Raw genomic sequence first — 11,817 nt, forward strand, 5'->3', positions numbered from 1 at the left:
TCTTTCTTTGTTTCATACCAGTTGCAAGTTTCAACATGTCTTTGCCTTTCCAACAAGAGATGGCTACTTCCGAGCTAGTCCACACTTATAATCACAAATTTGCCACCATTTTATGGGTGGCTTGGCCCCCTTCATCCCCAATGTTTCAATCAAATCAGATGCAACTTGCTTACCAAATCCTCAATTGTACATTTCACCATGCAATATGAAAAGAAATCATACATGTCCCATGCAAGCTAAGCATGGAGAAAACCATGTCAAAATTGCATGGATAGTGATCTATCAAACCTAAAATCAATCCAGTAATAGATGAAAAACCATCTCTTCCACATGAAGTAGTTGGATACTTCAATTTAATCGATTTGATATCATTTAGAATGGTTTTTTTCCCTTGTAAAGAACATAGATTTCATCATGCAAAATGAAGTTGTACTATGAAACAACCTCAAAATTTACAAGCTGAAAAACTTGGCCCTATTCTTTGAGATCATCTGTTCTTTTTATCTTTCCTCCATTTCGGGGTGGGTTGCCGGAGTAGTTTCCTGAAACCTAAAGCATGGTTGAAGATTCCAGCAATTTAACAAAGAATAGGAAAACAGATGGGGACAGAAGGGATTGTCTCTTTGTACATGAATAAACAAAAGACTATCGTGCTGCTGGCCGTGCAATGGAGTCATCTAAGGACAGGTAATTATCAGTTCCAGCCAAATCCAAGGAAACAGGGGTAAAGGAAGAATTGGCAGAGTTCCTAGACATATCATCAGAGTTACCTTCTCTCACTACCATCCCTTCCTTTTCGATTAAGATAGCATCTTGGATCTCCTTGAGAACTTCCGATATCGATGGCCTCATATGTCCATGGGGTTGCACACAATTCAAAGCTTTCTCTGCTATCTTCCACATTGATTGTATGTCATAATCATTGCATAGGGAAGGATCAATGATTCCTTGAATATCCCCACTCTCAATATGCATCTTTGCCTACAATATATTTATCGAAGAAATCAACAAATGAAAGCATTTAGCAAATAGCAAGTGCAAAATCATTTGCTACCATACCAGAGTTTGCAACTAAGGTCCTTGCCGATTATCTCAATTTATTTTCCAAACAATGAGCAGCAGGAAAGTACATTGAGAAATCTAGCAGGTGACGCAGAACGAAATAAAAGTAACATTTTGGACAATTTCATTGTTATTATTTACTAATATTAATAACTGTTTAAATTTGAATTAGTTGAGCAGAACAAGTTATTTAGAACTTTATATTCATATGTATTTGAAAGAAAAGTTTCCTCCTGCCTTTTTGTGTAACCACATGAACTTACCCATTGCACTATGTTACGGCAATTAACACCAAAGCTTTCATTAGATATGGCTTCCTGACCAGACATCAGTTCTAGAAGAATAACACCAAAGCTATAGACATCACTTTTATCTGTTAATTGCTGGGAGATATAATACCTGTACACCAAAAGAAAAGAAATTATAAACTCAAAGCGATCAAGAATTTCACACTGCATTGCAGAAAACTAATTTTCCCCCAATAACAGTTGATTTGGAATGAGAGGATGGCCGCAAACAGAGATTACTATGGCAAAAGGAATTTGAAGGATACACAAGGATAGACTTGAATAATCTTTAAACATGATAATAATAATCATCACAAATAGAAATTCCTCTTCTTCCTTGTTTCTCTGTCTGTAAACACATAATTTTGTCTTCGAAAAACAATTCAATCATTTGAGGACCACAGCAGCAGCAACAATAGCAAAATCAGTGCAAAGAGTCATTTAACTTGATTTTAAGCAAAGAAGAAAGGTTTTAGTAGAAGTAAGGCCTTACTCGGGGTCCAGATAACCCACAGTTCCCCGAACTATGCTTGACACATGTGAAGCTCCATCTACTGCAAGCTTTGAAAGCCCAAAATCCGAAACCTTTGCCCTCATGCGCTTGTCAAGAAGAATATTGCTAGTTTTTAAATCCCTATGGATAATGGCTGGAACACAGCCCGTGTGAAGGTATTCAATCCCTGAATAAAAAGAATACAAAAATCAAACCTCCAGTCACTTGAACGAAGCAAGAAACCTCAACACAGAAAAATCACAAGTTTATCCCTGAGCTTAAATACCTTTTGCCGCATCTTCAGCAATCTCAAGGCGTTTTATCCAACTGATACCACGTTCCCGCGTTAAAGGGCCTACCATAATTCACACAAGGGTGAGCACTCAATTTATATTGCTTTTAACCTAAAAACATTTGAACTTACCATACAGATGTTCTCTGAGAGTTCCATTGTGCATGAACTCATAAACAAGCATACTTCTCCCATCTTCTTGACAATACCCATGAAACTGTACCAGGTTCCTATGATGTATCCTTGAAAGAAGACTCACCTACCCCACAAGTCAAAAATTCACATGAGTTTAGCTTCAAATGGCTAATTATAAATATGACAATCAATGCAACCTAAAAAACTTAAAAGCCTCAGAACCCTCTGTCTAAAACGAAAAAGGTCAAGTTAAAGTAAATCCTTTATTTTAAGAAAAGAATGCCAACTGAAAGCAAACTTGCATGCTACCAATTCCATCATCGTTTATCAGTAAAATTCTAGCAACAGATTCCAAGCATAATTTGTTTTGAAAATTTAACCAGTCAGCTCATATAGAACCAGTACATTAGTCGAGGAAATGCTCAAGCAGTGGTGGATCCAGGATTTTTTCTGAGAGTGTCCACTTATAATATATATAAAAAAACTGTCAAATGGAAAAAAGTGTCCATGGGGAAATTGTGGAGGAGTACAAGGAAATTTTTCTTTCAAATTTTCTTATTTTTCAATCTTTTGGGTGTTCATGAGAATTTGGGAGGTGTCTGGGAAAAAATTTCCCATCAAATTTTCTTATTTTTCAATTTTTGGGGGTGTCCATGGACATCCTAGCTCATAAGGTGGATCTGCCGATGTGCACAGAGTTTTATATAAATAATTTATGAACAGAAAATATTACAAGTTCTGTCCTTAGGCTGTTTTGGGTGCTGCACTTAGTCAAGAACTCTCTAGTTATTAACTTAATTCCAAGCAGCCATATTTTCATGGCAGTAAGGAGATTTTCTTCCCTTTGTCCTAATTTATGATGAACTGGAACAATAAATTTCGAAAGTCCAATGAAGCATGGAAGGTAGCCTAGCAAACTAGTGATAGAATCACTTCCAATCTGACTGTTAGTACCAACTTGCCCAGGCTTCAAGGCCTAAAACCTGATGCAATGGTCTTTACCTAATAGCCCTTAAAATGAATGAAATTCCCTCTATAACTTCTGAGAAATAAACACTAACACTCCCAAAATTAGAAGCTTATACGTGAAAAACCTCCAAATGAATAAACTTAGCTCTTATTCCTTCAAGTTCAATGGTCAAACAACTCTCATGCCACCATTTTGAATTTGATCTTTATCACAAGGCAAAGATAAAACAATTGTCAGCAAAGTTGCTTTAATAAAAGGACTCATGACCACAGCAGGCCAGAAGCAAAACTCCATAATTATGAACAAGGATTTGAAAACAAAAAAAAAATGCTGTGTCAGATTACAGAAGCAGGTTACGCTTACCTCATTTGCAAATTCCTTCTTTCCTTGGAAGGAATTACTAGTGAGAACTTTTACTGCAATTTCCTTCCCATCTTTCATTTTCCCATAGTATACAACTCCAAAGCCTCCAGAACCAATTTTCTTCTCAAAATTCTTCGTAGCATCTTCAATCTCAGGTAATGTAAAGCAATGAGCAGCTTCAGCTGGAGCATTACTCAAGGAAGAAGCAATTCTTTGGCTTTGAATAGGCAAAGAATGATGAAATTGTTCTGACATAAATTAAAGAAATTAAGCATGTAAAACAAGCTGAGATATGCAATAGATTAGCCAAACTTTAGAAACCTAGTCTCATACCTTGTTCATGTTTTTTCTTCCCCTTGCGCAAAATAAGGCAAGACAAAATTGTAGCTATGAGCAGAACAACAGCTCCAACTGATGAACCAACAATAATAATAGTAAGGTGTCTCCCTCTTTCACCCCCCTCGTGAAGGTTAATGTTTCCAGCATAGCTGTGGGAATTAAGCAGCTGTAAGTATATTGCACAAAATTAACAAAGGAGCATATATTAGAATGGAAGGAGAAAATGAAGAAAATGCTATAAAGGGAAGCCAAAATATAGAAATATTTATGTCTACCAACTAGCAGATGGAACATATTTGCAGTTTGCGTAAGATTCCTCGACTGGCTATTATCAGGTAACTTTTCTTATTCATTAAAAGATTAGTTGACCTTCTATAATCATTACAAGGGAAGAAAACCAAAAAATAAAAGCAAAGACCTACGGCAGCTTATAAAGAAGTTTGAATAATAATACCTATCTTGGGATTTAGAAGTTTAAAATCATGTTGATTCACACACTATTATGATAATCTGAATCTGTTCAAATAATGGTCCACTACCCTTTTTCACTTTCCAAAGCACCACCAGTTGGTGATGTCTCACACTTCTCCAACGCCTGTTTCGAATGATACACCATTTCCAAAAGAGTATCTATCTTGCAACAGAATTAGCAATGCTGCTTCCCGTGTGTGTATATATGTTGTATGTGTATATTTGTTTTTAAGAGAAGAGAGGTGCTTTTTGCCAAAATTAAACAAAGAAGCTCCATAGCATTAACTTAATATGTGTAGGTTGCATAAATCTAAGATGTAAAGATGATACTTACACCAATTATTAAGCAAGTGCTAATGCATTTCAATTATACATTTTAATGATACTCACTTGAAAGCCAAGTCTTTGCTCAGAAGGCCTGATGGTACTCTTCCAGATAACATATTATTCTGCACATACCTGCATCCATAAGAGCATCAATTACATAAATCTCTTCCTAGAAAGTAACATGAAAAAACCAACATATTACTAGAACAATAGAAAATGAATCCATCCAATATTAACTAGAACAGCCTAATGCACAAAATACATCTTAGAATTTCACTTCTAAATCAGACAAATAAAACTAACAGACAAGTTTGAATTACTTACAGTTCCCTCAAGTTTGGTAGGTTCATTAAAGACGAAGGTAGCTCACCCGTCAAGTGATTGTTTTCAAGATGACTATATCAGACAAAAATCTTACTTAGCAAATACTTTTAAAATATCACAATTAAGAGAAGAACAATCAGTGTTTACATGATCTTTAGGTCCACACATCCAGTAAAATCTGGTATCGGCCCAGTCAGGGAATTCCCATCAAGCCATCTGTAACCAAAAGATAAGAAATTAGTTTGTTTAAGGGGGTAAAAGCGGGACAGTCAACTAACTGAAGTTTAAAAAACAAAAAATAACAAGAACAAGAAAAAGAAACAAAGGATGAAAAGATGTGCCAACAGCTAGCAAAGGTAAGAATGCAGTTTGAAGCTTACAACTCAACCAAGCCACTCAACTTTGTCAAATCTGAGGGGATATTCCCTGTCAAATTCTTGCTGGATAAAAGGCTGCCAAGCACCACACAAATAAAAGAAGTCATAATGTGGCAGAATTTGTTTCAGATATTACTATCAACAATTTAACAGAAGCAGACAAGAATCTCAGGTGGCATAATCTTTACATCGAAACTATCTTTGGCTGTCTATCAGAGTTACACTGCACCCATGACCATGGAACCGGCAAGCATGGGTCACCACCTTCCTGTGCCCAGTCAGCTGATGAGTAGAGTGTGACCACATTAGCAATAACTGCTCCTGCAACACATGCAACCCTAATTTCAGATCACTGTGATTATAACTCTCAAAACTCATCAAAATGAGACAGCAAAGAGTAAGCTTGGGTCATATGCCTAGCAGCAATAATTTACAAGAAAATTCAAGTCAGAATCCCAAGAATCAGACCAAAGAGTTCAATAATCTATATTTGCTGAAGGAAGTGTAATCTTACCATCCACAGAACCATCATTTTTCTCCAGATACTTGTTTATCTCCATAGCATTCAAAAGTGGACCCCTGGAAGAATCGGATGTCCTCCCAAATCTAAATGATAATACAAAGGGAAGGGATATGTTAGGATATCCTGGTTCATAAACATGATATTTTCCTTGGGCATTTTCCTGAATATTAACAATAGCTTTGCTCAAATCAGGCTGGCCTGGTAGCACTAGCCTAAATTTTCTGGATTCATCTGGAGCCAAATCTTCAATTTCTGCAAGGTATGTGAATGCCCAGCCATAACCAGGAAAACCATCCAAGTTCAAGCGATAAGTTAGTGATCCATTTGTACCAACTACAGCAGTCTGCATCACTTTTTCAGGCGGCCTTTCATTGCTGCTAATGTCAATTGACTTGTTGGTTGATACTTTCTTAGTGCCAGCAGCAACATCAACAAGGTAATTTGCTTTCTTCACAGAATCTGATTCCCATATTCTATCAAATGGATCATCAGGATACCTGAAAGATAATTGTACTTTTATATCATCTTCTGTAGCACAAAATCAATATGGAACGTCAACAGTTCTCATAATTCTTATCAACGCACACTTCCTAAAACTTTCAAAGCCCCAATTTGAAACACAATGTAAAAAGCATCTTCAAGGTATCAGAATATTAGTAACCTAATTTGTTATCCATTCAATCATTTATTACATTGTTGTCGCTTTTATTATTGTTGCAGTTATCAATTTTCTCTCTGTTACTTTAAATATTGATTGTTGATGGGTCATTATCTAATAGCAATCTTAACAATGTGCCCAGGCATACCTAACTGGAGCTTCACTGTCTGCACCAAAGTTGATTCTGGCAGAGACACTGAGATAAAAACTTTCTTCATATGCAGTGTAATAAATTGAACCGTTGAACTGTCGGAGCTCTAAGGTAGATATGAATGGCTGCCCAGTTGTAGCATTGGATAAACAGACACTAATAGTAGGGCTAGTAGCCAGAAATATAAGCTCTGCTTTCTCTATGGTACCAGCATTCGATATAACAATTGTAGACCAATGAGTAGCCCCAAGGGAAATGTCAAATTTTGGATAAACATTGTTGTTGTCAAAATTACCATACAAGAAAGTTGCCCTTACAAGGTACCGAGTCCTGCTTACAACATTAAGCTTGTAACAGTACTTCTTGGAATCAGCAGGAAAATACCTGAGTGTTGTGTACTGCTTCCTTGTCTCATTTGAAACAGATATGCTAGCTGTTTCTCCGTAATTAAGAAAATCATCAGAAGTCCACTGGAGGCCAAGTTCATCAGTGAAATTTGTATTACCCCCACAGTCCAAACTCACAAAACCTGTTTCATGTGTTTAGACTTGTTAGCAATCACACCAAAACTCCATTGGGCTTCGCCTAACAAATGCTTGACATCATGCATCATGGTGAAAAGCTAAGGCAAATGATGGTGAAAAAGAAAAGGTCCTTAAAGGATTTCAAGTTAAAAAAATTAAAATTACACTTTACAAGTGAATCACATATTTTTCTAACACTCATCCACTTGTTACTTGTAATAACTCATAAATAGGCCAATAAAACTTTGTAATGTGCACGCATATCCAGAACCCAGATATTCACACGGATGCAGGATTCTTTGTGGTATACAAATGTTTCGCGCTTAATGCACTCGGTTTATGCTAATGTGATTTAAGAAAACAATATATCATAAGATCCTGAAGAGAAATTTTCAAACTGTATGAACTTTTCCTGGTTGAGTCACACTATTTTTCTATCCTTAGTTGCATGCATGTCTCCCCAGTTTATGGCAGTATGCTTTAAACAACTCAGACAGCAAACAAGGCATGAAAACATGTAAACCATAATTTCGAAATGAAGTATGAAGGTCACCAAACAAATTATATATTGGTTGAACTGTTTAAATTGGTCTACCAGTTGCTAAGTTTTGCTATTTTCAGTTTCTTTTACCCTGATTTATTAAATCGGGTGATCAGCTATGGCTGCAAGACTCTAACTGTAAGGGAAGCAAGTTAATAGGTTAGGATTCTCATTCTATCAGCAAGGGAAGCAGTCAAGGCCTTGGTTCTATTATCCTCTTCTCTTCATCAGCTTTTCACATATTCAAGACCAAAAGGATCTTCTGTTCTATTAAAAAAATGATCTTCAGCTTTTGTCCATCATTAAGTTGTAGAAGTGGGCAATATTTTCTCAACATAGCATCTAAAATAATTCCAAAATAAATAGTTTCCTCTTTCTCAATTTTTGCGGAGGGACATGTTGTTAGCTACATTAAATGAAGTCTAAGAGACTATCAAAAACAAAAGCTGTAGATCTCTATAGTAACCTTAGAAAAAAAAAATTAAAACAGAAAACAAAGATATCATTCATATTATAGTCCAAAGCTGAAATAGAGTGATCCCCAGATTGATACATATTTCCAAAGGAAAAAAAAGTATTAATAAGGTAAAAACGACTTAACATGTAAGAGTATATGAGATATGCCATAAATTTGATGCCTTTAAACCCCATATCTCAAGAAAAGCATAAATTTCAAAATAAAAAATGACGAAAGTTACAAACATAGAACAAAAAGAACTCCGTTGTTTATAACAACTTCGACAAATATATATAGAGAAGATGGAAATACCTTGCACCTGGGCAGAGGAGGAGTCTAAAAGAAGAAGTAGAGAGAATGAAAGCAGTAAAAAGAGAAGTCTTTTCTCCATATGTAGGGTGAAGGCAACAAATGATAAAATGAGAGACCATGAAAAAAGAAATGGTGGCAAAAGAAAGAAACAACAGCTAAGAAAAAGAAAGTTCTTTGTGACAGTGTACAGATATAAAGCAGAAGTCACTAGGAAAATTATATTACTAAAATTTAAAAAAGAAAAACAAAATGACCCAGAAAAGAAAAAATGAAAATCTGATTGTAATTCTCTTTAAATACAGAAATTTTCAATTTTCACGAGTACCCGTTTATGCTCCAAAGTCAGGCAAAAAGAGAAGAGTGAGGAAAGTTGAATCATTTGGAGAGAGAGTTAGTGGAGTCTATTAGGAAAGATGAGTTTTTTTTTTTTTACTCTAATCAATTCCAAGCATGAAACTTTTTTTTATTTTACTGCTTTATTTTTTCTTGTTTTTGATATCATTTTGGAAAGGGAGAGAGTGACTGGTGAGGAAAATGTGGGTTCCAATGAAAGCGAGATTCTTTGGAAGACTTTGATCAAATCACACCAACGGTCAAAGTTAAAAAAAGTAAGGAGGAGGAATGGAGGAGATTTTGTTCACCTTCAGCACTACAGTTGAAGGTTGGGTGAGGGTCCCACTGTTGATTTATGTCCACTTCACGTCACATCAAGAATCAAACATTAACAATGTATATCTCGTTTGTAATTTTTTTTTTACATGTAAGTGTGTAACCATAAGCATATGATGTATGATCCCATAACAAACATTCTGGTTCCTAAAATTCCTGATTGTTCTCACGCGCCATTTAAGTGCATGTGCTAATTTCCAGGTGTTGACTCCATTATGACCTGTAAATTTTAAAGGGTTGTTTATATATTTTGTTCGATCAAAATCTATAATCTATAACTATATATAAAAATATCTTATCAAGGAAATGACAATTTTACCTCTTTAATTTTTCCTTAATTGCTTGATATGTGCTTAAAAAGACGGTATTGCCCTCCTATTTAATTGATAAAAATACCCGTCTTTTGAATATAAATTATTATAATTTCCTCATTTCTTAAATGACAACAAAACTTCTTTAATAAATATCAAATTACTATAATATCTTTTATTTTTAAATGACAAAAAAAACTTATAAATATAAAATCACTATAATATCATTATGTCATAATTATAAAAATACTCTCATACCGTATTAAGTTAAAATTACCATAATATCCCTTTAATTATAATTATAAAAATTATTTATTACTATGATTGATCAAAATTACTATAATATTTTTTATCCTAATTACAAAAATGTTATTTCATCAAAATTGATCAAAATAATTATAATATCATTTACCATAATTATAAAATATATCCTTATAATTAGTTCATAAAAAGTTGACATATGTCATTTTGTTTGAAATTTTATAACTATATAATGAAAATAAACCCATTTAGAAATGATAATTATGGCCTTCTAAGTATTTGCATATTGCTTGATACGTGTAAAAATTTAATGTAGTGCCCCTCTTTATATAATCAACCAAAATTTCATTGAAAATTATCATAATACATTTTTAATTTCTTGACAATTGAATGCATGTGTACAAATTTATTACAATACCCCTTTTATAATTAACTATAATTATTATAATATTTCTCTTATTATAATTATTGAAATACCTCATATCACAATTGGTCAAAGTTACTATAATGCCCCTCTAACCATAATTACAAAATTACCCTTCACTTATTATTGATCAAAATTACTATAATGTCTTTCTTTCTATAATAAAATTATTGGTTTTTTCTTTAAAAAAATTAAGTTAAATAGGTGATGATATTAGTGGCCTTTGATTTCATTGGCAAATGTGTTTGAATTTGATAATTGATTAATATTTATAATAAATAAATATTATATCAATCAGTTGGATTGTCATTTATGTATTATTAAATTTGAATTTAATTTACACACATTTTTAAAGTAGTCTCCCTTATTTAAAATAGAAACTAACATCTATCCAATTGTAATTAAGTTATACAATTAGAGCATTATTTTTTATTTTTTTAAAATATTATATTTTTAAAAATAAAAAACCAACAAAATACTAAAAAATAATTTTTTATTTATTATTAATTTAAAATTTTATAATTTCATCGAAACAAAAAATTTTACAACCCAAGTGTGATTGCGTAATTTTTGTAGTTTACTATATTTCAATCATTACTATATATGTAACTTTCTTTATATTACGATTTTTCTTACTAAAAAAAATTCACAAATCCTTACAAACTGCATTGTAAAAGTGATAGGCACATGCTAATTGAATCAATATCTTTTATAAATGAAATTTAATTCTAAACATAACAAAATAAATTGTAAATGTTATAATTTGAAATTAAAATTTAGATATTCAAAGGCAAAGCTAAGGGCGATGGCAAGCGCTATGACCTCCCAAAATTTTGGATAATAATATAATATAATTTTAAAATTTTATCCTCTCTCAATGTATTTCATATGTTGATTGTAATAATATATAAATTCAAAAATTTATAATTAGATTTAACAAAAGAAATAGCTATTAATTTTTTTTATCTAAGTATGATTTGGCTACCTAAGGAATCTATATTTTTTATCTAAGTATGACTTGGCTACCTAAAGAATCTATCATTTTAAAGAGCTCATAAACTTGACTAAAGATCCCTAAAAGAATAGGTTTGAGTCTACAAAATAAAACAAGATTCAGAAGTTCGGTTACATATGAAAAATATTATAGCACTCTCACATACCTATCTAAATGATGGTACAATTTTATTTTAAATTTATCTTAAGTTATTGATTATAATAGTTTTAAAATTTAATGTTCAAATATTAGAAATAATTTTTAAGATTCTTCATCAATCTGATAAAATTTTTAAAAATATTTTCTCACCTCAATAGTATTTAAGAGTCCCATTTGTTTTCTTAAAGAGGTTCAGTCGAAAAAATATTTAATTATTTTTGTTTTTATTTTGATTTTTTATTTTTATTAAAAATATATCTAATTATTTCACAACTTGGGTCAAATTAGAAATATCTTCTTATTTCTTTTAATTTTTAAAATTTTCACCATTTTGTCCTATTTAGAAATTATTTTTATTTCTCTTTGTTTTTTTTTATTTTTTTATCTTTGGAA

The 11,817-nt window shown here is 32.7% G+C and overlaps 1 protein-coding gene across 4 annotated transcripts; it reads right to left on the minus strand.

Annotated features, from left to right (window-relative positions):
* Positions 1-324: 324 nt before the first annotated feature.
* Positions 325-8,763, minus strand: LOC111311878 (putative LRR receptor-like serine/threonine-protein kinase At1g67720). 4 transcript variants are annotated; one of them, XM_089760991.1, is made up of 15 exons: positions 8,607-8,763; positions 7,157-7,301; positions 5,955-6,460; positions 5,629-5,761; positions 5,444-5,515; positions 5,211-5,279; positions 5,064-5,135; positions 4,803-4,871; positions 3,936-4,090; positions 3,603-3,850; positions 2,267-2,393; positions 2,129-2,197; positions 1,843-2,029; positions 1,326-1,461; positions 325-981 (listed from the first exon to the last, which is right to left on the minus strand). In XM_089760991.1, the coding sequence occupies exons 1-15, from the start codon at positions 8,683-8,685 to the stop codon at positions 646-648; spliced, it is 2,403 nt and encodes an 800-aa protein (XP_089617117.1). In that variant the 5' UTR covers positions 8,686-8,763; the 3' UTR covers positions 325-645. The 4 variants fall into 4 exon arrangements, with proteins under 4 accessions (XP_089617117.1, XP_022767421.1, XP_022767423.2 ...); XM_022911686.2 differs by having other exon boundaries at positions 6,770-7,301; XM_022911688.2 differs by having other exon boundaries at positions 8,439-8,703.
* Positions 8,764-11,817: the final 3,054 nt, after the last annotated feature.

Source organism: Durio zibethinus, chromosome 1 (genome assembly GCF_047325235.1).
Source record: "Durio zibethinus cultivar Kanyao isolate XHJ-2024 chromosome 1, ASM4732523v1, whole genome shotgun sequence".
NCBI lineage: Eukaryota > Viridiplantae > Streptophyta > Magnoliopsida > Malvales > Malvaceae > Durio > Durio zibethinus.

What these genes read in the sequence shown, in the direction of transcription:
- LOC111311878 (XM_022911685.2), bottom strand. Translation starts at nt 8,685, where the DNA reads ATGGAGAAAAGACTTCTCTTTTTACTGCTTTCATTCTCTCTACTTCTT. An exon ending in TTGAGTGGCTTGGTTGAGTT is followed by an intron (nt 5,280 to 5,443) that starts GTAAGCTTCAAA and finishes TTTTGGTTACAG; the next exon opens with ATGGCTTGATGGGAATTCCC. An exon ending in TCTCAGAGAACATCTGTATG is followed by an intron (nt 2,198 to 2,266) that starts GTAAGTTCAAAT and finishes GAATTATGGTAG; the next exon opens with GCCCTTTAACGCGGGAACGT.